Source organism: Danio aesculapii, chromosome 11, assembly GCF_903798145.1.
Source record: "Danio aesculapii chromosome 11, fDanAes4.1, whole genome shotgun sequence".
Taxonomy (NCBI): Eukaryota; Metazoa; Chordata; class Actinopteri; order Cypriniformes; family Danionidae; genus Danio; species Danio aesculapii.
In genome coordinates this window covers 12,334,853-12,360,449 of record NC_079445.1, presented here as the reverse complement: position 1 = coordinate 12,360,449, position 25,597 = coordinate 12,334,853, and the positions used below count along the sequence as shown (strand labels likewise).

At 38.7% G+C, this 25,597-nt stretch overlaps 2 protein-coding genes across 2 annotated transcripts; one reads left to right on the top strand and one right to left on the bottom strand.

Annotated features, from left to right (window-relative positions):
• Window positions 1–273: 273 nt before the first annotated feature.
• dnase2b (deoxyribonuclease II beta) lies at window positions 274–10,276 on the bottom strand. Its single transcript, XM_056467651.1, has 6 exons — window positions 10,107–10,276; window positions 9,832–10,000; window positions 8,049–8,127; window positions 4,962–5,123; window positions 4,667–4,864; window positions 274–666 (listed from the first exon to the last, which is right to left on the bottom strand). The coding sequence occupies exons 1-6, from the start codon at window positions 10,208–10,210 to the stop codon at window positions 332–334; spliced, it is 1,047 nt and encodes a 348-aa protein (XP_056323626.1). The 5' UTR covers window positions 10,211–10,276; the 3' UTR covers window positions 274–331.
• A 7,862-nt stretch (window positions 10,277–18,138) lies between these two features.
• Window positions 18,139–25,260, top strand: uox (urate oxidase). The gene is made up of 8 exons (XM_056467828.1): window positions 18,139–18,290; window positions 18,401–18,613; window positions 18,760–18,876; window positions 21,944–22,022; window positions 22,133–22,316; window positions 22,413–22,536; window positions 24,769–24,852; window positions 25,118–25,260. Exons 1-8 carry the CDS (start codon window positions 18,270–18,272, stop codon window positions 25,190–25,192), a joined length of 897 nt encoding a protein of 298 aa, XP_056323803.1. The 5' UTR covers window positions 18,139–18,269; the 3' UTR covers window positions 25,193–25,260.
• The last annotated feature ends 337 nt before the right edge of the window (window positions 25,261–25,597 follow it).

Below are 25,597 nucleotides of genomic sequence, written 5' to 3'. Positions count from 1 at the left end.
CGGCTGGGTCAGTTGGCATTTCTGCGTTGAGTTTGCATGTTCTCCCCGTGTTCATGTGGGTTTCCTCCGGGTGCTCCGGTTTCCTCCACAGTGCAATGACATGCGCTATAGGTGAATTAACTAAGCTAAAATTGGCCATGGTGTATTTGTGTGAATGAGTGTGTATGGGTGTTTCCCAGTTTTGGGTTGCGGCTGGAAGGGTAAAACATATGCTGGATAAGTTGGCGGTTCATTCCACTGTGGCGACCAATGATTAATAAAGTGACTAAGCTGAAAATTTTACTCATTTATGTTGAGATCTGTACTGTCATGTTTTTAAACTGTTTTTTTTTCAGCAGTGTTTATAACTGGCCATGGCCTGACGGAAAGCTTTATAAATAACTGAGTTTTGACAACATGTTAACCCTCCACCTCTGCCAGCCTGACCACCATCTCTGTTCAAGTCCCCCAGACATGTCCATTGGTCTTTAAAAGCATAAGACACACACCACTTAGAATGATCCTCGTAGCTTCTGAACATCTGAGGTCCGGGTAGACAGACCGTGTTAATGTTCATCACGTGCCAGGGAAGTGAGCAGTTAGAGGGGAGTTGATGTGCCTGGTGAAGCCATGATTCCACCAGAAGATCTGTCCCCAGTGCTTGAGCCACCCAGCCTGTGTAAATATCTGTAGAGAAAATGTTCAGCATTGAATTAGAGATTTTATATTATTCAAAGAGCTCCTATTATGGGTTTTTGAAAATGACCTTCCATGTAGTGTGTAACAGCTCTAAGTAAAGTGAAATATCCAGCTAAGGCTTAAATCTGAAAGTGCACAGTGTTTAAAACTATTGATTCATCTACAAAAGCGTCGACTCATCGTGTTTCAAATTAATCGTCCTGATAACGAGTCTTTAGTTGCGCCAGCATGACGTGGATATGGAATGTAAGCCCCGCCCATTTGTTGCACACGCAAACTGAGGAAAATTTAACCACCCTGGCCCCGCCCACAAACACAGTAGCAAAGAAGAAGAAGAACACTGTAGCAGATGCCAGTTAAAATCATGTCGCGAAGACATTGTGCTCAGCTGGATATTATTGGTATAGTGTGAGGGGAAATAAGTGTTATTTTCCCTACCCAAAGATGAAACTGTGAAGAGTCAGTGGTTGTGGTTTATTTTTGCAAAACTACCTCAGCATTATAGCCCCAGCCTTGTGCTGTGTTCCCGTAATTTTTCTGACGAGTGCTTCAGCAATCTACACGCTTACAACGGCGGATTCGTTGACTGTTTGTTAAAGGAAGTATCAGAAAAGACTATTGATGTATGGGACTTTATCAGAGCTTGATAGGAACTTTACAGTACACAGTTCATGGACCAGTTTCTTCCTCTATTTCACAAGTGTAAGTAAGTGTGACTGAAATGTTTGCCGCCTTGTTTTCTCTAGCTTGCGAATTATGTATTTAATTGTGTTTTGTTACTTGTAACCGCTTGTACTGTATCTGGTTAAATCTTTATAATCTCATATCGCGTCTAAAACCACATTGAAAACGTGACGCGTGACGCTTTCTCTACGGATTTAAATGTGTTTGTGAGCTCGCGATCCACTGCTGCTTGTCGTTGCTATGGCCACTATCAGCTGTTCCTACACACATGCAGCGGTCAAGTTTCCAAATAGTGTGGCTTTTGCCACTGTGTGCATTAATGCTGAATGTGTGTCACTGTTTCTACTTATGGTTAAGAATAGAGCAATATGCTGGTGTTCAACTAGTTGCTTTAATGCACTCCTGCATTGGGCTCACACACATACCTGCCAACATTTATCCCTGAAAATCCAGGAGACCGAGGGGGTTAGGTTCGGGGGTGGGGTGTCTGAATAACACTTTTGAGAACCAGGTACTATGTATTGTGGTGTTAGTAACTACTATGAAGTGTCTTTCAGGTCGCAGCAGCGATAGGATCCTATACCAATGTTGGCAACACAGGGGTTTCACAGACCATACCAAAATGCTGAGGACCGGGGGGTGGGGATGTTGGAGGTGATGGTCATGGTTGAAATTACGGGAGTTTTCTGGGAAAAATAATAACAAAACGGGAGGGTGGCGGGAGATGGGTCTGAATTAGCATCACACTAAGAAGGGGTTTGGGAACAAATGAATCGCTGAACAAAACATATGGAAGTTTCTGGGATAACTAGGTAAAAATAAATGCATATTATGAGACAATGAATGTGTTTTTTGACCTTGCATGCATATCAGCCTGTCTTGGAGACCCCAGAAACCAAAATATGACCTTTTTAATTTATAATAGGGGCTTTTTAATCATGTATGGATATTGTTTTATTGATTTATACTAAAATATCCACAACTGTGTTCCCAAAAATAATCTTATGCATTTCCATGTTTATGCCTTGCTTCTGTGGAACACAAAAGAGCTCTGTCCTCCCTCCCACCCACCAATCCTTATAATAATGATATCTCATTAATACAGTAATACAATAACTTACATTTTAAATCTGTTTTGATGTCTTAGTCCATCTTTATAATATATAAGGCAATGGTCTCCAACCTTTTGATCATTTGAATGATGAAGTGGAATAAATTTTGATAGAAAGTTATCTAGATAAAGGGTTATATAAAGGGTTAGTTCACCCAAAAATGAAGGTTTACTCATGATTTACTTACCCTCAAGTAAATATATATAAATATTACTGTTCTTAAGTTTATGTTTCTTTAGCATAATTTGCATAATTTGTAGTCAAACAGCTACCATAATTACAGTACAGACATAAGTTATTGGTAAATTTTATTTTAAAGCAAACATTTTGCTGTGTTGGATTATACCAAAGACTATAGATTACACAAGACACGTCACTAGTTTATTTTTAATGGAGAAAAGTGTAACGGCTCTGCCTACTAGTACAGGAGCCATTCATCAACTGCTAATGTTTAGACTGATGTTTCTCTGGGGGAGAAGCTCGGACCAGACGTGTGCTTTTACGACAGTTTTTGAGGTCAGCTAACACTGGAATCTCAGTGAATACTTGCTTCACAGACATGAGAAATATATCCAAATTAAGCTTGAAATCTGTTTTAAATGAATCCACTACACTTGAAAACAAAAGTTTTTATGTTTTGTAATCTGTTTGAAACAAACTCGAGGTACAGTCTATCCTAATCATCCTAAGATGATCCTAATCATCTTACATGACAGCAACTACTCAAACACCCACAAACTTGAAAACAAATGCCCCAGCGACGCCCCTGATTAGACAAGGCATTATTCAGAGGATGATTATGTATAACATGGCCATAAATGACGTTGGTGCTGTGATCTCGTTTTTTTCGAGTGCGCATGCGCATTAGCAAAAAATGCAGATTTTGTTTGATTTAAACGTTTAGAAACGAAACGTATAAGGCAGTTGCAGACATTCCATGTCTCCCGGAAGTTCCAGCAGTCTACCACAAATGCATAAAAGCTCCCGAATGCCTGCAAACGAATGATAATCTCCTGGAAAAAGCGTGTCTCCCGCCTGGTTTTTAAATACGTTGCTCTCTCCTCTCTACCGCATCCCTCCCAGTTCTTTAGGTATGTCGGGCGCAACTCCCACACCCCCCGCCCTCCTCAGATATGTTGCACGCACAAGCCCCCACCACTCTTCAGATACGTCGTGCACCCAAACCCTTCCCCCCCTCCGCCCCTGCTCTTTAGACACGTCGCGCACACCCTCCAACAACCAGTATCCCCCCGCTCTTCAGCTACATCGCGCACATCCCCAACCACCCCCGCCCCCAAACCTCTGGCATCTCCCTCCCTTTCTCTGTCTCCCCTGGAAATTACTTTTCCCAATTTAGGATGTCTGCAGTTGTTGTTTAATTTTATTGGTGATTCCAAATATGTAATGTAATTATGTAATGTTCTCTTCTTCAGAATTGTCTGAACGCTTTATGGGACTATTCACATATTGCATCTAAAAAAATGTGTCACGTGCCACTTCCTAAACCAATTTAAACAAGATTCTGAGCTCATGTTCCCATGACGTCTGTCATTGCTAGGCCACCATCAGCTGTTCCTTCACAGACATGGAAAACTGCTTTCTGGTGGTTTGAGCCCCACCAAACCAGAATGCACTTCCAATGAGATTGTATGTGATGGTCAAAATAGTAAAACTTTTACCGTGTGTTGATTAATACTGTATGTTGTTGTTATTACTTGGAATTTTCGTTAAGAATAAATTGCTGAGCAAATCATTTTGGAGTCTTTAGGACAATTAGGTATAATAAATGCATATTATAAGTCAATGAAAGTGTTTTTTGACCTTGTTTGCATCAGCCTCTTGTTGGGGACCACCAAAACCAAACTATGAACTTTTATAATGCAAAATATGAGCTCTTTAACAAATTAATTTAAATGCAAATAGGCTATCTTGCTAAATGCTAATATTTCTGTTAAATGGATGTGTATATATTATGATGGGATTAGTGAGGTGTCTTTTGTGCACTGCAGTCAAGTTTTTTTAATGCTATATGAATGTATGTGAAAAAAAAACAAAACAAAAGTTGAACTTGAATCTTGCGCATGGCTACATAATCAGTGTAAATAGTTGCTTAAGCACAGTTTTGTACTTTGACATAATGCAATGTCAATGAACTGCAACAGTTTGAACTAGGAGATTTGAAGAGCTCTTACCATCCACATAGTTCTGTGATTTGGCAAAACTGTAAAACGTCTGTCCTTGAACTGACTGCAGCTTTTGTAAACTCTTCCTGTTTTTTATGGCAGGTGTCTTGCCATCACAAATTTGTGCCATTTCTCCAATATCTGGGCGAAATGCCACAGGGACAGAGCAATTATACATACGTGGATTTAGATATGCTAACTGCCATGCTGTTAAGACAAAAGAATACTTATTTTATACTTGTGAACAGTTATATTACAGCTTAAATCAAATGTATCATAAAACATTGGAATTCCATGTGCTCACATATTTGAGGAAACTGTGTATAGTTGAAGGTAATGCAGAGTAAAGTCTGTCCATAGTATTTTCCTGTGAGAGGGTAGCTGTAGTTTCTCTCTGGGAATGGAGGAAAATGAGGAACACTGTGTGTCAGCCAGAATCCCTGATCCTGGTCAAACATCAGCCCCCCTGCAGAAAACATGTAAAAGACCGTACAATTACTCATAAATCCTCAGTAGGACACATTGATACATTATTACAAGGAATGTTTATTCACAAGCAGTGTTGGGTAAAATACTTTTATGCCTACCTTACTCTTAAAAAACAAAGAAAAGAATGCAAAAATAGCATACCATGATTTTAAGGGAGACTCAAGAGTGTAATACGTTTCTTTTAAATGTAACTAACACTGTTCATGAAGCAATTCCTCATGTGGACCAAGCAAGATCAGGACTAAAAAATAACTTGTATTGCTGGGAACTAAGAGAAAAAACAAAGATATGATGAATAAACGATTTATATATTTAATGGTGACACTCTGGCTACATACATAAACTACGGGACACACAATAGGACATCGGGTGTGAAAGATGAGAAACACCACTAAAATAGGACATAAGGACACTGGAACAAAGGATTACATGAGACAGACCTGATTCAATCAATACAATTAACAGTAGAGAGAAACTGGGACAAGAAACACATGTGGAGAGAAGCCGAAACAAAACCACAAACACAGTCCAGAGTTCCGGCCTGGCTGAGTGCAAGGAACTTGGACGGTGCTGAGAGGCCTAGTAGCTGCATTGGGACAAGCAGGGCGAGGAGTTTGGGAGATGCCAACAGGCCTAGTAGCTTAACTGAGCCAAGCAGGGTGAGGAGAAATACCAACAGGGCTAGTAGCTGAACTGGCACTAGCTGGGTGAGTACACTACTACAAGCAGGAAACAAGGACAAAGGACAAATACAGTCCAGGGTCCTGATATTAAGAGGGGGCGACATGTACAGACATGGCTGAGAGTCAGGCTGGGACAAGCAGGGCAAGGAACTTGGATGGTGCCGACAGGCCTAGTAGCTGGACAAGCGAGGAGGGAGATTCAAACAATGCTAGTAGCTGGACAGGAACTGGCCAGGAGAGAACATTAAAGAATACACAGGACACATTTGATTCAATCAATACAATAAACGCTAGAGAGAAACACACATGGAGAGAATCAGAACACAACCACAAACACAGTCCAGAGTAATGACAACAAAGGGGGGTATGGGGTGTACTGGCATGGCAAGGAGGTTGGAAGGCACCAACAGGCCTAGTAGCTAAACTGGGCCAAGTGGGATGAGGAGTTTAAGAGATTCCAACAGAGCTAGTAGCTGGACTGTAACTGGCTGGGTGAGTACACTACTACAAGCAGGAAACACGGACGAAGGACAACAAGACACACCTGATTCAATCAATACAATAAACACCAGAGAGAAACTGGGACAAGGATCACACATGAAGAGAATCATAACAAAACCACAAAAACAGTGCAGGGTCCTGATATAAAGAAGAGGTCGACATGTACTGACATGGCTGAGAGTCTGGAAGAGGCTGGGACAAGCAGGGCAAGGAACTTGGACGGTGCCGACAGGCCTAGTAGCTGGACTGGGACAAGCGAGGCGAGGAGTTTGGGAGATGACAACAGGGCTACAGGTAGTAGCTGGACAGCAACTGGCCGGGCGAGAACACTATTACAACTAAGAAACAAGTACAAAGGAACAAAAGAATACACAAGACACACCTGATTTAATCAATACAACAAACACTGAGGAGAAACACATATTGAGAGAATCATAACACAACCACTAACAGTTCAGAGTCATGACAAAAAAGGGGAGTATGGGGTGTACCAGTATGGCTGAGAGCCAAGCTGGGACCGGTGGGATGAGGAACTTGGGACGGCACCAGCAGGCTAGGAGCTGGACAGAAACTGGCAGGGCTAGAAGCCAGACTGGGACCGGCAGGGTGAGGAGCTTGGGAGGCACCAACACGCCTAGTAGCTAAACTGGACCAAGCGGGGTGAGGAGTTTAAGAGATGCCAAAAGGGCTAGTAGCTGGACTGGAACTGGCTTGGGTGAGTACACCATAAAACAAGGAAACAAGGACAAAGGACAACATAAGACATGCCTGATTCAATCAATACAATAAACACCAGGGAGAAACTGGGACAAGGTTCACACATGGAGAGAATCATAGCAAAACCACAAATACAATCCAGGGTCGCCCTGTAACATGTACTGGAGCTGAAGCCATAACTGGCAGGTGCTCTGGGACTGGACTCGAACTACATACATAAACTAGGAGACATGCAGGAGGACATCAGGGAAACTAGACCGGACAATGAAGTAAGGAAACAGAAACTTTAATACACAAAATAATCAAACTGAAACAGGTGCTGGGGATCAAAACACTAATACAAGCAGGAAAAGGAAACCGGGACAAGAACAGGGCTTAAAGTATTCCGGCACCACACTGGATCTCCGGTGTGCGGCCGTGAGGGAAAAAAAACAAAAATTTGAGCCTGCACATGCGGTTTAATTAGGGATGCTCTAAATAATCGATTAACCGGTAACCGAAAGAGTGCGTTTGTCACCAATTAATGGTATCAGTTAAGCGAATAAAAAATATTATTTTTTAACCCCCCCCCCCCCCCCCCCCCCCCAAAAAAAAAAGGTTTAGGCAGAGGATTTTTTTTACTTTAACCCCTGCAAGAAGCACACATGGAGATAATCAAAACAAACACAAAACAATACCTCCAACACAGTCCAGGGCCCAGACAGAACTGAAGAGAATTTAAAGTAAAATTCAGATTTCCTCTAAACTGGAGATTGCTAAGATTAATAATAATTACTTAATTTATTACATAATACAGACTCGCTTTACAGGAAACTGAAAAGAAAATGTTAACAAAATGTTGTAAACATTTCAGAACATCTGTAACAATCATTTAAGAAATAATCAAATTATCGTTTTAGTTTGAGTGTATTTTAAGCATAAGACATTAACTAATATTACAGGCCCCAATCTTTTAAATGCATAGTGTAAATAAATACAAAATACCACACACATAATAGTACCTTTTGTATGTCCGTACTTGCTTGGGTACTTTAGTTCTGGTGGAGCATCGTTGTAAAGCATATACACTGAGCTGTTGGACTGAAAAGTTAAAAGTGCAATACTATGAGTGCAGTAAAGTGTACAGTTCTTGAGAGTTTGCATACCCTTTACAGAATCTGTTAAAATGTGAAGAATTCTAACAAAACAAGAGATCATACAATATCAATGAGAGTCAATACAGTACTGTCCTGAGTAAGATGTTTTAGATAGTGAATGTGAGCATTTGAATCTTTTTTATTTACTGTAAGCTGTGTTTGAGTCCCTCAGTCCTCTGCAAAGTTGGATCTCACTATCATATACATTCACTGTACAAGTGAATGTATGATTGTGAGATCCAAGTATCTCAATCATATCCTGAAAACTGTACAATCAGCAGGACACATAGGATTTATTGTCAAGAACAGCAGCTGTTTAACTGTTCAGAACAAACAAGAGACTCATGAACAACCATCACAAAGCAGAAAAACATGCATAGATCATTAGGTAATTACACACAGTACTCAAAAACCAAGGGGATATGCAAAGATTTGCAGTGGGTTATTTTAATAAATTAGCTGTTTTTGTCTTGAACTACAGTGGTCAACATTTGACATTACAGTTGTCCTAGAACTATTGAACAACACCCGTTTTAAAATAACAATTTTTTTTTATATTCACTTCAAATGTTGACTACTGTATCTAAACATCTTTTATCTGAAATACCCAGAACTCTCTAAAATAATTTTTTTTTTAACAGATTCTGCAAAGTTTCAAGCCCAAATTTACACTACCTGACAAGTCTTGTCATTGATCCCAGTTGTAACACATAATAACTATAATAAATAAATCCTGAACAGATAAATGATCTGTTGAACTGCTTCCCAATCATCAGTCAAGTTTGGTGAAGGAAAAATCATGGTTTGGGGTTACATTAAGTATGGGGGCATGCGAGAAGCCTTGTCAAGACATTTGTGCTGCCCATTACATTACAAACCACAGGAGATGGTAAATTCTTCAGCAGGATAGTGCGCCTTCTCATACTTCAGCCTCCACATTAAAGTTCTTGAAAGCAAAGAAGGTCAAGGTGCTCTAGGATTGGTCAGCACAGTCACCAGACATGAACATTATTGAGCATGTCTGGGGTAAATGGGTCTGAAGATGAATCCAAAGAATCTTGATGAACTCTGGGAGTCCTGCAAGAACGCTTTCTTTGCCACTCCAGATGACTATTAATAAGTTATTTGAGTCATTGCAGAGATGTATGGATGCAGTCGTCCAAGCTCATGGGAGTCATACACAGTATTCATTCTTTTCCCACTGCGCTTTGGCTTTATATTCTATACTGTACATTATTTCTGTTAAGTGACAAGACTTTTGTCTAAGCAAAGTCAGACCTTACTGTCCTAATTAAATAATTAAAAATCAAGCCATGGTCATATTTTATTTTGGTAATATAAGAGTAATCTAGAGTCATTTGCCTTTCATATAAGCCACTTCAAATGATCAACTAGAAATCAAGTTATTATTTGTTGTTCCTAAAACTTGGAAAGTTGACAAGACTTTAGTCAGGTAGTGCATTTAGTTCAGTGAAACAAAAACAAAACTAAATTATCTGTTAAACTTTAAAGAAAAATCCTTAGTAACAAAGAGCCCTGTTAAAATGTATATTATCCATTTTATAAACAATTTCATTAACCATAAAAACTGCTATTTATTTTACAGATGGTAGAAGATTGTAATAATTATAATGTTCATAGAGCTTACTGTATAGCCAGAGTAGAGCTGTGTCAATGTTCTTCCTAAAGCTCCATTACTGCTGTTGACTGTATATTTACTTATCTGAAAATCCATGATGGATGGGTCCAGATACATGTAGTCTACTCCGCTTCCCTTAACCTCCATCTTGTAAATGGGAAGTTTGTACATAATAAACCTTTTAGAAGATTGAATGGTTACAATGCTGATAAACACCATTGCATATATAGTGCATTGCTGTATGATCAATGTCAACAATCAGTAAACTATAGATTTAAACCTACCAGTCAACCGGCTGACCGTCCTCATTTAAGCAGGATATAACTGCCTCTGAGAAACCCATTAAAAACAACAAGCAGCACGCAGAAAGTTGAAACAACACAAACATTTCTGTCTGGAAATGGTCTGAGTTTCCTGTTTAAATGACAACAGAAAGAGAGACGTTTTCTCTAGTTCCGAGCAGCTACCGTAGTGTAAAAAAGAGGAAGTGTGTCTCATGACAGACATTATGCAGCTGTAATCTAGAGACAAAAAAAGAAGCAGCAATGACAGGAAGCTTTCCATGAAAGAGACTGGAGACCTGAAAATCTGGTTGTTAAGAAATCCAGAATTGCAAATTTCTCCTCTAAACTGTGTAAATAAGGGTCATGTCCTATCAATGATGTTACCGTACAAATAAACTATGTGTGTGCTGACATTCAGGCTTTTAAGGAACTATTATTCATACATTTTTTAATTGACATTTTATTTTTTATTGTGTAATATACTTTGCCCCCCCCCCTTCTGAAATTAGAATAAAAAAAACAAAGACAGTGCATGATTTTGTACATAAGAATCGCTAAGAAAATTAAGGAAGATTGACCAATAGATAAAGGCAGAACAAAAGCAGACACACTCTGATTGTCGCTCCTGAAAGGCATTCCATGTGACCACATGAAGATATGTTGTTTCAAGGGAGCAGGGAAGGTTATGGTATTTGATAAGAGATTATGGAAGCAAATAATTTTTTACAAAATAATGAAACACACAGATAAATTGTTTAAGCTCTAATGCATGCATATAAAAAGAAGAAGAGTACATTTTGATTTCATAGTGACTTTAAAGGGATTTGAAAAAAAATCTAAAAATTGAAAATTTATTCACTATTTACGCACCCTAAATAATAATAATAATTCCTTACATTATATAGCACTTTTCTGGGCACTCAAGGCGCTTTACACATAGGGGGGAATCTCCTCATCCACCACCAGTGTGCAACATCCACCTGGATGACGCGACGGCAGCCATTTTGCGCCAGACCGCACACCACACATCAGCAAATTATGATATGGAGAGGGTTAGGAGGCCATGGGCAGATTTGGCCACAATGCTCCTTTTCGAGGGACATCCTGGGATTTTTAATGACCTCAGAGAGTCAGGACCTCGGTTTTAACGTCTCATCCGAAAGACGGCGCTCACTGAGCAGTATAGAGTCCCCGTCACTATACTGGGGCATTAGGACCCACACAGACCGCAGGTTGGGTGCCCCCTGCTGGCCTCACTAAAACCACTTCCAACAGCAACCTAGCTTTCCCATGTGGTCTCCCATGCAGGTACTGACCGGGTGTAGCTCTGCTTAGCTTCAGTGGGCGACCATGTGAGAGTTGCAGCAAGCTAGCTGCCGGCTAAAGTGATTCTAAAGGCTGAATTATACTTCTGCATCAAGTGATCGCTGTAATCCACGGCGCATGTCTTGCATGTACCCATGCATTTCTACTTCTGTGTTCTGTTTGTTTTGCTCTGTTTGCTGGTTGCCCAACATCCTCTATTAATAAACTTCAGTTAGTGCAAAATGCAGCTGCCAGAGTTCTTACCAGGTCTAGAAAATATGACCATATTCCCCAATTTTATCCTCCTTACACTGGCTGCCTGTTAAGTTCTGTATTGATTACAAAATATTGTGTCTTACCTTTAAAGCTTTAAATAATCTAGCTTCTGTTAATCTAACCAACCTTCTGTCTCGCTACAATCTAAGCCGCTCTTTAAGATCTCAAAACTCAGGGCTTCTGGTAGTACCCAGAATAGCAAAATCCACTAAATGAGGTCAAACCTTTCTCCTAAACTCTGGAATAGCCTTCCTGATAATGCCTGAGGCTTAGACACACTCTATTAAAGACCTATCTTTCAGTAAAGCATAAGCACAATGCATTGCATAACGGTATGATGCATGAGCGTGTTCGACGCAGGTGAGCTGGCTTGACAAACCACCTGTAGGACACACTTCTCCTGTCTTAATGGACCAGACGTTGTGTAAGAAACTCTCATTATGCTTTACATGTTTGTTTCTATTTTCGCATCTTCGTCACTATGAACAGTAGCTATGCTAATTATTTTCTAATTTTCACCTCGAGATACTCATCCCGAGGCCTTTAGAGATGATGCAGTGCCAATGATGCAATTCAAACCCTGTGAAGAGATGATGCCAAGGTCTCCATAACCCTGGACCAAGCTGTATCCTGATCAGATGCTGTGGTAGTCATGGAGGAGCAATGAGCATCAGACTGATTCCTGAAAGACCCCAGTGACAGATGAGTCTTCACATTGATCCCGTCTTATGACCTACTCACACCTGCAGTTTCTCCACGATGGACGTTCAGCGTTCTCCAGCCTCCAGTGCCCAGACTGCTGCTCTGCATCAGAGGTTTGGCCAAAGGAGATATTGTCATGCCCAACTGAGCCTGGTTTCTCTCTAAGTTTTTTCTCCTTCACTTTCAAAACTGGTGAAGTTTTGTTCCTCACCACTGGCCTGCTTGGTTTGGGACTTGTGGAGCAGCGTATAGATGGATTTGCTTTTCAGTGTTTGGACTTTCAGAGGTGAAAATTACTCCACACTGAACTGAACTAAACTTAAAATTAAAGGGCACCTATGGTAAAAAATCTATGCACCTATGGTTTGGACAGACATATGTGTAGGTATAGTGTATAGACCGTCATATTGGGGTGATATAAACACACCCAGTCCTTTTTTTTTAATTTAACAACATAAAAACGGTGGACCAATTAGAGTGGTTTTCAGATGGACCGCAATTTGACGTAGGAGAGCGGTCCCCCCACCCATCAATACTGATTGACAGGCGTGCATCACCATATCCTCAGTTTGTTGTGTTTCACGTCTGCCATTTTCAGCGTGTGAGTCAAAGCAATATCACTAAAGGAACACCCTTGCTCTATTTTTAGATGTAAGGCTCATTAGGCTCAACACAAGATCAACATTGACCACATGATCGCTCTAGTCGGAATTATTGTTTATAACTTAGTTTGTTTGTAGGTAGTTTTGCAAATATGTGTACTTTTCATTGCGTCTACCTTAAACTTCAGCCGTTTGCATTTCTCGCAGTCACAGAAGCTCCCTGTGATCTTAACTAGGTGCAGCTGGAAAGTGCGCGCGCGTTGCCTCACGTGTGCGTCCCTCCATTGGCAATAAAGTAACGAACTTGCCTGCAGGCGACGCGCCACGCAGCGCCATGCATTTTAGAATTCTAAACATAGGTTTCTATTAGGGTACACACATCGCCGCTTCAAGTCGGCGGCTGTCCGCGGCATCAAGCCACGATTCGGGACACTTCATATTTCTGCCACGCCACAGAGTGCCATCTGAATAGTTTCATTTTTAATAACATCCGAATGTGCGTGTCTGAGTGTGCCATGTTGATGGTTATTAGTCTCAGTGTACAAGCTCGGAACTTTAAACTAGCACACAGTTGGCTGTAAAACTATACAAAGACAAAAATGATCTTGTACTCTCTGCTTGGTCTGTGTCTGACTCGTACATGTACAGCTGAATGCTGGTGAGCTCTTGGCTCCACCCCCTTGTTACATTGGGCGGGAAGTCGAAACTAATTTTCATGTGAAGCAACACACCCCTAAAATGGCTGCCTGTGTTCACGCCCAAAAATGAAGGGCACAGAGGTTACCCCTTTTTTCATATTTAATATAAGTCTTTTGTGTCCCCAGAATGTGTCTGTCAAGTTTCAGCTTAAAAACACTCATCAGATTATTTATTATAGCTGTTTGAAGTGTCTATATTATAGCTGAAAAAAAGTTGTTGCTGTTTTTTTGTACTGGCCTTTAAGGCTAGTCCTCCCCGCCCACCGTTCCCACGTGCCTGTCAGCAATCGCCACCCTCGGCTGCCTCAGGAAGCAGATCTCACATAACGTGTGTGAGAAATACTACAGAACGAACTTTAACAATCAGTATTTGATGCATTTTTTTGTGGAGTTGCAACAATAAGTCACACACAATGTCATTACAAAGTTCACGCACACACACAGCGAGGACACACACATATAGCGCAGACACATACACATAGCGCAGACACACACACACACATAGCGCAGACATACACACACACATAGCGCAGACACACACACACACACACACACACACAGAGAGACAGCGCGTTAAGCTTTGCACTCGTTTTGCACGCATATGTGACATGATACTGGTAATATCCACTGCTGTATGGATATCTGTTATGTTAATGCACAAAATAAACCCGATTTAACGTCCACAAACCGGGATTGAAGCGTCTTCTTTTATAATTGTTCTGACACGCGGCTGTGCTGATTAAGTGAATCTGAAGTGAATCGCTGTAATTCATTCAACACTCCACACTCCACACTCCATACCACACTCAAAACCACAGGGTAAGAAAATTTCCCAGAATACACCAGCCACAACAGCAGGATCGCTGCTCACGGAAGTAAGAAGATCCACAAATTCGTATTTTTTGTCATTATTACAAATTTTTTTGTAATACAAACAAGCATATGTTTTAATATATTCATAACTGCGTTCGTGTTTTACCGCCATGCTTAAAAAAAAAAAACGCTAAAATAAAAATTGGTAAATTTTGCAATCTATAATCCATAATAATAATTTCTGTATAGCAGTCCTACAACATTCTGACACTCGATGACACTCGAATCCCCTGTCAGAAAAGTCTAGTGGCTGGGAATGGGCTTTTTACAGTGTCTGCTATAATGTTAATGTTGTTTTTGGTGTGTTTACATGGATGAATATGGACACGGTGTAAATGCGCAGTATAGTTACGATCTTATTGCCACATTAGATCGTTATGATAACATGAGCCTTCAGTGATTTCCTGAAGATAAAAACCAAAAAATAACACAACTGGAATAACTACAGCAGTCGCGATCGTCATATCTCATATGAAGCATGAGATCGCGATGGCATATGATGAAGTGTGCAGGTGCTGTAGTGCTGTCTAAATTCTTAGGGGTAAATTTTAAAGCCCTTCCCCTTCACCCTCGGTTTTAAGGGCCAGGGTTTTAAGGGTAGGGGTACAAAAATAGAATTGGCCTTAATGTACTAGAATGTATGTTAAGCTGCTTTGACACAATCTACATTGTAAAAGCACTTCATAAATAATCATGAATTGAATTGCTTTAACAATGACACGTCCCTATATAGCTGGCAGTGGGGTTTCTATGTTTCCCTGTGTTGAGTTTCTTCATGGGTGTTTTGTTTACACCGAAAATACCTGTAAGGCTAACTTACTGCATTCAAGGAAATGAAGCAGCAACTCACTCATTCAAGCTAATTTGCAACAAATTTAATCATAAAGTAAACACATTTAACTTGACACTTGTTAAACACTCAACATTATGGGCACTATTTTAACAATCTAGGCACAGAGTCTAAAGCGCTTGGCGGTATCCGAATTCCCTTTTGCTATTTTAAGGATGGAAAATAGGCTCTGCGCCCTGGCGCATGGTCTAACAGGGTTGTGCTTATTCTCTTAATGAGTTTTGGGTGTGTTTTGAGCATAACCTGCATTAAACTAATCAGAGTCTCATCTCCCATTCCCTTTAAGAGTCAGTTTCATCCCGCTATGACACATTCGCTATTTACACGGCGAACTTTGTAAGTGTAAAAACTGAACACTTCTCTAGCGAGTAAAGAGTAAAACAGACCAGTGCGAGGATAAGGAACGAGACTCCATTCAGCCTCTTCACTTTATCTTTCTCTTTAATTTACTCCTTTACTTTACACCTTTCCGATAAGGAAATAGTGTTGTACGCATTCCACTGAAGACATTCATTAGCCTAGATATTTAATTTCATTTGCGCAAAAATTAGTTTCAAAACTATTTATAAATTCAATTATAATTTCCAGCAAATGAATAAATGAACAATAATAACGAAGTTTACATTTGCACAACAGTTGTGCACATCATAGTAGCAGTTTCTCATTCCTTCCAACAAATTACGAATGCTTTTGGACATGCATCAACTGCTTTTATACAACTCTCTGCTGTTTTATAACATTATCATTTGTTTATGTCATGTCTGTCAAAATGATCTAAACCTGTGAATGCCGAGTAGTCATTCCATATAAAACTAATAGTCCTCATTTCATTACTTGAGTCATTACATACAAAAATGTTGAACTAGTGTAATGTAGTCAAAAACTGTCAAGCTAATTTTATAAAAATGTTTAAATATTTTTTTCCTAAAAATGTCTTTTAAATTGAGCATTTTCATGAATGATTTACAGACCTTTGTATGTATGTATGTTGTAGGTTTAGTTCCAATATGTACTGCAATGTTGTTTACAGTTGTGCATAGCTCTACCCAAAGGAAGTTTATGTTTGTTGTAAATAAGAGTATATTTATTCTTTTGCACAAGGCTGTGAATAAATGAATAAATCAGAATTGCAAAGAGCATATGCAGTAAAAATGTGAAATATACATATTCAGTGTCTTGTACTCGGATACCTCACTAAATACGGTGATGTCTAACTTTACTGTAGTTTTCAAATGGCTATGTAATGCAGGCTATGTATGTAAATAGCATATAGTGCTGTCTTGAGCATTTTCAGTAAGTGTCACCAAAATCTGACTTTTTTTGCATTGGAAAAAATTAACAGAGTAAACGGTCATAATGAAAACATGACAAAGCCATTTGACTATCTTGTTCATAAACAATGGTGTCAGGACTTTTCATCTTGATGCCACTGACACTTTCATTGACATCAATACTTGCTTTTGAGGTATGAGCTATCCATTTTGAGCAAGTGACACACTTTTGCAGGTTATCAACTAGGTTTTGCCATTTGTACTAATTGTTTTAAGAAATGCATTAACTGTTGTGCAAATGTAAATAGTGTTGTGAGAAATGCACCAAAGCCACTGAGAAAAACTGTAATATTTCATATGTAAAGATATTTGTGTATTGTTGTACATCCTGTGTGTATTAAGCAATGTGTAAGCATTTGGAGCTGCATAGGCGCATAACTCATGTGCTCGGCGCTGGACTTTGGAGCAGCTTTTAGTTGGTCAATGGCGCGGTCTATTTCAGTTCCTTTTGGTAGAGTTGTGCACAACTGTAAACAATATTGCAGTACTAGAACTGAGCCTAAAACATACAGTAGGTCTGTAAATCATTCATAAAATAGTTCAAGTTTGAAGACATTTTCAGGAACATATTTTTTATAAAATTAGCTTGTCAGATTTTGACTACTAGTTCACCATTTTTGCATGTAATGACTCAAGTAATGAAATGAGGACTATTAGTTTTATATGGAATGACTATTCAGCATTCACAAGTTTAGTTTTGACTGACATGACATAAGCAAATGATAATGTTATAAAACAACAGAGTTGTATGAAAGCAATTGCATATATTTTGTGACGACAGTGGCATAAAACAATGAAATAAAATGCTTTTTAGCCATATTTAAACACTATTCATGTGCGTGAATAACATTTACCTGCATGGCGGTTTTAGGTATAGAGCGACCCCTTGCAGTTATAGTGTTTATGCTTTATGAGTTTCTTTCTTTTGCCAAACAAAACAGAAGATATTTTGAAGAAAGCTGAAAAAGGTATGACAGTAGGAAAAACAAATACTATGGAAGTCAGGTATCAGGTAACAGGTATCCAGCTTTCTTGGAAATATATTCTTTAATGTTCAACAGAAGAAAGTAACTCATAAAGGTTTGAGTAAATGATGACAGAATTGTCTTTTTTGGGTGAACTATTCATTTAGTTATCCCAGAAACCCCTTTAACGACCATGAAATATTACCAGCTCAAGCCTAATTTACTCTTGTCCCTCAAAAAATATGTTGAACTTTGGTTGATTCAGGGGTGGTGAAGGGGGAGCAGTCGGCCACATGAATTTGTGGGTCATGGACAGTACGAAGAAGGACGTGACAGTGGTCACCGTGTAAATAAAAAGAGAGAGGTGGCTTGTTTTTGGAGGGTTATCAGCAAATCACCACCCCTTTGGAAGGTTGTGGAGGTGGGACAGATCACTGAACATTTGGACCAATTAAAAACATGATAACTAGTACGTGACGCCATCTCTTTAGCAAAACCCTTTGCTCTATCCAACATCTCCTCCAATCACTGGTGCAGCCAGCAGTGACTCCTGAAACAGGCATGGCCACTACCTCAAATCAGGTAAAGAGATTGACTTTTCATTAAATCTTATAGACAAGTTATTAGATTCTCTTTCTCCCAAAAAAGAAAGATTTCAGCTGCATTGTTATTTACTAATGTGTTTCATCTAGAATGTGGAGTTCGTGAGAACCGGCTATGGAAAGAATATGGTTAAAGTTCTTCACATCCGCCGTGAAGGGAATCATCACCATATTATTGAGCTGATTGCAAACGTTCAGTTAACCCTTAAGACCCGCAAAGACTATCTAACAGGAGACAACTCTGACATCATCCCCACTGACACCGTCAAAAACACCGTGCATGCTCTTGCCAAACTAAAAGGGGTAGGCATTTTTATTTGTTTAATGTAACGATTTTTTTCATGGCCAGTTCGGTTAACGAAAGTGGTTTTCAAGGCACGTTTGAACTATGAACTGTCATTTTAGGTCATGTCTGTATAAATTTAAGCACAAGATTTCTTGTCTTGCAGGTTAAAAGCATTGAGAGCTTTGCACTGGATATCTGTGAACATTTCCTCACATCGTTCAATCATGTCACAAGAGTGAAGGTCAACATTGATGAAGTTCCCTGGAAAAGACTGGAAAAGGTGCTGTTACTGCTACATCAAACTATATGTATTTAGTACAAAGGCTTCAAAGAGTATTTAAGGGTCATTATATAAAGACGTCATTTTTTTTCTGTCCTTAGCTTTGACAGAAATAATGCACTTGAACAATGTAGTATTATGTAAAATTTCAAGCACCACAAAACTGCCTGTCCTCACAGTGCTTTCATTTGAGGTCAAAAACAGATTTTTCTACCATTAAAGTAGTGATTCCCTGAAATTGTGTCACTTATGCTGCCGTTTAGCAAAAAATTGATTATGAATTTTTATGAAATGCATTTTTTATGAAAAATGTCACTGGTGTTACTTTTCTTATGGGTGAAGCTGGATTTATACTTTCGCCTGGCGCCGCATCGCACACCTCGCGAAATGGATGATACTTGCTGCTTTCGCCGTTGTGATATTCTTTAAAATGACAGGGGTGGTCAAAAGAAACTGACCGTAAAATCAGACGGATAAACAGAGAAGTAGAAAGTTTCCGCAACTACGTCATATCATTAATATCATTCAATATTTTTAAATTAATTACTTTTATTGTTTTTAGAAATTATTTTAATGATTATAAAGATTTTTATAACCATTCAAGATTTTTTTAATAAAACTTTGATGCATCACTTGCTTTTGTTCATATATCGAACAGTTTTACCTAAAGTTTATTAAAATATTAATAATAACAGAACATGGGTTGCTCAAATATATTTTTATTATGGCAAGAATAAAAGCAAAAAAAAAGGCACACCTACTAAAAAATACAGATGTTTTTTTTTTTTATTTAGCCTGCTCCACAATTCACACATTGTCTGACTAGTTTCTGTCCTCTTCTTATGCTAAAAAGGCAATAATGGTCCAACATTCCTGACAATTATCACCAATAAAGCCTAGAAAAACAGGGCATTAGTATATTATAAACCGATAGGTTCAAATATGCCTTTTCTAGTTATCAAAGAAATAATTTGTTCCTTAATTATATTTTTGTAACTAATATATTTTTTTAATTCAATATTGTAAAATATACATCAGTGTAAAACCTATGAACAGTGGAAAAACATATGCTGTAATTGTGTACCCCGGTCTCCACTTTTGCCATGGCCTCTTTTGGCTTTAACAAACTCATCCCTCAGGTTTTTCCAAACCTTTTAACAAAAACTTTCCTCCTTTCCCACGGCTATTGCAATTTCTAGCCAAGAATTATTGATCATCTGGTTATCTCTATGATCACGGATCATAAAGATGTCTGTACAGTCGTACCTGCTTCAGACAAAATCTCTTTAAAGTGGTTTATATTCAACTGAAATCAAACGCGGTGCCGTGCAAACTGTTCGTTCGAGTCTCAAAAAAAAAAAAAAAACATGCGCTCCGCCAGACGAAATCATGTCGTGCGCACCCAAAGCGAACTTCCGCAAACTTTGCGATGACGTCACATTCACCGCGCACACTCAACTGAACTAGCAGACACGTCAAGTATAAACCAGGCTTGATACCACTGAAGATGGCATTTCTTGTAAGTCATCATGTCACTGGAGTTTATTTATTAAAATGTGTCAAGAGACATAATATACTCCAAAAATATTTAGATTTTTGCTGTTTGTTCAAATAACTTTTTTATTTTAAAAAAGTAGTTTGAACAAAAAGCAAAAATATAATAGATCTGCATCAACACAATTCTTGAGGGTTTTTGTGACAACTTAATTGTTTTATTTTCATTCTACTTAAATTTGTAAAAATGAATAAGTCCACTTATTTCCTTCATGTTGTTCCAACACAAATGGATTGTGTAGAACCCAGCATATTTTACAGTGTAATTTTAAAAAATACAAATTTTACATCTCCTGAATTCTGCATTCAGTTATAAAACACTCTCCTTGTTGTATAATCATAATTTGTCTGTAAATCAGACTACATGTGCTAAAAAAAATCAAGAAATAATATTTCATAAAAACCTTTAATATTGCTAACAAAGTAAGTAACACCATTGAAAAAAAACTGTTGGTGACAAAGGAACTATTAGTGTTCAGAGAAATAAGTGCTACAGTTAGGACGATGAAGTTTTTTTTAAGAATGTGAATGTCTTTTTATATAGAAATGGAGTGATTGTAAGAACGTGTCTGTGTGTTAATGTGTCAGATAGTCTTCAGTGGAGTGAGTTTCCTCCATTACCTTAACCACCTGTCTGTCGGGTTTCGGAGACAGTTTTTTGACCACACTTCATTATTAATGTTCATTTATTCATTTGCTGGAAATTAGAACTGAATTTAGAAATAGTTTTGAAACAAATCTTTGCGCTTAACAAACAAAATTAAATATGTAGGCTAATGAAAGTCTTCAGTGAAGTGCATACAACACTATTTCCTTATCCACGAAAGTAAAGAGTAAAAGTAAAGTAAAGAGAAAGTACAGAGGCCGAATGGAGGAGGCTCGTTCTATATCCTCATGTTGCAGATGGTCTGTTTAACTGTTTTCTCGCTAGTGAAACATTCCGTTTTTCCACTTACAAAGTCTGTCATGTAAACAGCAAATGCGCCATGGCGGGACGCAACTGACTCTTAAAGGAATGGGAGATGAGACTCTGATTGGTTTAATTCACATTAATTCACATGCTCAAAACACACTCATAACTCCTTAAGAGAATAAGCACAACCCTGTTTGACCATGTGTCGAGGTGCAGAGTGTTTTTTTTCTGCCCTTAAAATAACAAAAGTGGATTCAGACAGTCTAATGCTTTTGCACCACGCACTTAAGACTTTGTGCTTAGATCGTTAAAATAGAGCCTTATGTGTCAGTGTCTTATTTTAAAATCTTGCAAAGTGTTAGTAGTCCAGGGGCCTGTACCACAAAGCTGGATTGGTTGGCCAGCAAGTTAAGTTTCAGTTCAGTTTGCACCAATTCTGGGTTTTAGGTACCATAAAGGTAGCTTAGCTGCTCCATAATACCATGGCAAAAAAGAGGTGCAAACTTAACCGGCTAGCCTCTAATTGAGCTTTAAGTTGTCGTGCAGACTTTCACGTCATATTAAATAGTTGATTCACACTTTTTTTGGGGTGTTTAACAGAATGGAGTTGAGCACAACCATGCTTTCATCCACTGCCCAGAGGCTTTGCGCTTCTGTGAAGCCGAACAACATCTGAGTAGTGAGTACAAATGAGAATGTCGACAAGCAATAGTGGTCTACTAAGAGAACAACTAGTATTGCTTTATTTCAGCAAATTTATTTAATTAGTTTTTTTGTTGTTTTTCTCAGAGACTCCAGTGGTTCACAGTGGTCTAAAAGACATGAAGGTACTGAAGACTACACAAACTGGATTTGAGGGTTTTTTGCGAGACCGTTTCACCACTCTCACTGAGGCAAAAGACAGATTCTTCTGTACTTCTGTCTATGCAAGATGGCGCTACAACACGATAAATGTGGCATTTGATGCTGCATGGTGAATGAAACACTTTTATGCCATAATAAAATGCAGATTATTTAAATGTGCAATACATGTTATGCGCTATATGTCAACTGTACAATTCCCTTGTAGGAAAGCTGTTAAGGACACCGTCATTCAAAAGTTTGCAGGACCCTACGACCGTGGGGAATACTCTCCATCTGTTCAGAAAACTCTCTATGATACACAACTCCTGGTACTTGACAGAATTCCAGAGGTAAGTCAGACTGATGTCTGTGTAACTTTTGTTAGTCGTGTTTGAAGAATTACTTTATTAATATTGGTTAGACTTAACCCTTGTGTTCTGTTGGAGATGTTTTCATACACTCTGGGTGATTTTGAGTCTTTATTTGGCCACAGATTTATCTGTTTCCCATCAAATGTAATGATTTTTCGTGACAAACCTTATTAAAACACATATTTTGGAAAAATGCTGAGAAAAACTCACTCTGGGCAAATTTACTACACTTTCGTTATGTTTGTGGCATTTTTCGCCCCATTGACTTCCATTATTATGTTGCGTTTACACCAGACGTGGACGAAGCATCAAGCGTGAGTGATTTACATGTTAAGTCAATGCAAAGATCCTAATAGACATCCGGCAGCATGAATGAAGCCACGCGAGTTCAGAGTTTTGTGCATTAGACACTCCGCATTATCCAAACACGTGCTTGCTCTTGTAGGGGCGTGATTATGACGTAGTGCCTGTTGTTGGTGTCCTGAGAGGAAATACTCTTAGGACCCCAAAGGGATCGTCTGTGGTGAATGCCTGATCAAAAGCTATTATTGTGATACCATGTTGTGTAGTTAATTAGAGCTGCGTAAGCTTGTTGTAGCCAGGAGGCTAACGGTATGGGTAGGATTATGCTAGCACATAAGCTAACTGAGCTAATTAAACAATATAAAAGATAAATGCTCATTTTCATAACATGCCTTTAATTATACATAAGTATACGAAAAGGTCAATATAACGCTTATACATGCCATTTTAATGGTGAAATGAAATAATCACTCTTTTTACATTTTTTAAATTATGAACTTGATTTCATATACTGTACTTTATAATTAGGCACTACAAACTATACCTATTACAACTCCAGTAAAACAATATGATCATTCGGGGTCCTAGAGGCAAACCCAATTCTCAGGGGGGACTCAATTTATCATGACACCGGACAACAGTTCATCAAATTGTGCTCCGCTCAGTCTGAAACACAGCTGAAAGCTTTCATCATCCAGGTAGTTTCTAGAGGAGTTTACAAGTTCACAGAGCTGTATGCACCTCAGAAAGTATCTAGTGAAATCAGACATGGCACCAAACAAATCTAAGCTGTTTTTCAGGCTTCCTAAAGCACAGCTACTATCTCAATAAAATCCATGTTAGCCATTTAGCAACAAAGCTAGAGTCACCAGGCAGACAGAAGCCCTGCTCATGACACTAATCTGCATCTATTGTGAAGTGAATTTGACGCGAGAATGAAGCGAGTAAATTCTAAATGTTCACCCATCTATTTAAACATGAATGGTGTTATTTATTCGCGCATGCCATGTCTGGTGTAAGCTCAGCATAATAATGACATTTTTGACTGCATAGACACCATATAATCTTGCTTTCTGTATTGCTGGTGGTTTTCCCTGTTGGAAGAAGTATATAATGAAATGTACAGGCCCAAAGATATAACAAAAGGTGGTGAATTTGAACAATACACAAGGTTTAGGAATTGAAAAACATAACCCTTTATTGGATGTCCTATGGATGTCCTTAATTTATTATATTCAGACCCCCTAGTTTTTCGCGATCACTGAATCCAACCCAAAATCAACAAAAAGTCGCAAATTTTAGCGATCCTGCAAAATTCTTAATTGAATGCAATATATTCACAAAAAATTTAGATAATCTCATAAAACATCCAATTCTAAATCATAAAATCAAATTATATTTATTTCAGTTTGGAATGAATTGTTTTACATGACTTATAGACGTTGTATAAGCAGCGCACGTGATATTTGAGTGTCTCTCGAAAAATTACGTCTCACTTGCGCCCTCACAATCATTGCATGGAGAGGGGGCAGGGGAATTTTCAGCTTGTGCAGTAAGCAGATGAAGCACAAGTGATTTACATGTGAAGTCAATTCAAAGATGAGATATGGACATCTTGTGGTGCGAATTGGGCGTTTTGTGCATTTGACGCATTTCAGACTGCAAAAGAAAATTGGAGCAAACGGAGCAATGGTAACAGACAGGTGGAGATGAGGTTGGTTCAAGGGTGATGGCCGCTGGACGTGACCAAGTTGAAGGGCATTATTTGTGCTTCACATGTATGGCTGGTATTATGATATGCACCAAATCGTGAAAATCTAGGGGGTGTGCATATTACTCAATTTTACACAAAAGAAGTTAAAAGCCTTATTTAAATGTCATTTTTGAAATGATTTATTGTCTTCACAGGTTGAGGAAATTGAGATAATTATGCCGAACCAGCATTATTTTGTCATCGACATGACAAAAATAGGACTCTCGAACAAGGATGAGGTGAGTGAAATTTAAAAAAAGCTTAAGTTACATGCACGTCATCAGTTCAGATTGATCTGAATTTCTATTGACAGAACAAAGTCTAAAGATTTCAGGCTCTGACAAGGGCCTTTAGGGCTGCCCCTCTTTAGAATGACTTTATTGCCACATTTCAAAAAACCACACACACACATGAACATAACGAATGTTTTCCCATTTTACCTTAGAATATGATGGACATGTGAAATATTATTTTCTAAGTATTACCTTTATATGTATCTTTCAGGTTTATCTTCCTCTTGATAATCCATCAGGAAACATCACAGGCACTGTGTGCAGAATACCGCGAGCCAGAATGTGAAGAAAAACAACCTTCACGAACCAGACATCTCATGTACACAAAACAAATAAAGCATATGATGCAATCTAGCATGGTCATCTGTCCACAATTCAACAAACTAGATTTGAAGAATTATAAATAGTTTTTTTAATCACATAAGAGAAAAACATTTTTTAAAATATAAAATTAAGTTGAGATGAAACTCATCTTTACAGTGTCTTTGTTTAAAGGTAAAGTTTGTAAGTTTGACACCCAGTGGTTGAACTAGGTACTGTATTGCACTCCTGGATTAGCTCATACTTGAGGTCTATCCAGCTGCAGACAATCTAGGCAGAGGGCGAACCATATATGGTTATTGACGGTCAGTCTTCTACTTTTTCTTGTGTAATGATGACTAACTCCTTAGGAGCATTATCTCAGAATTTC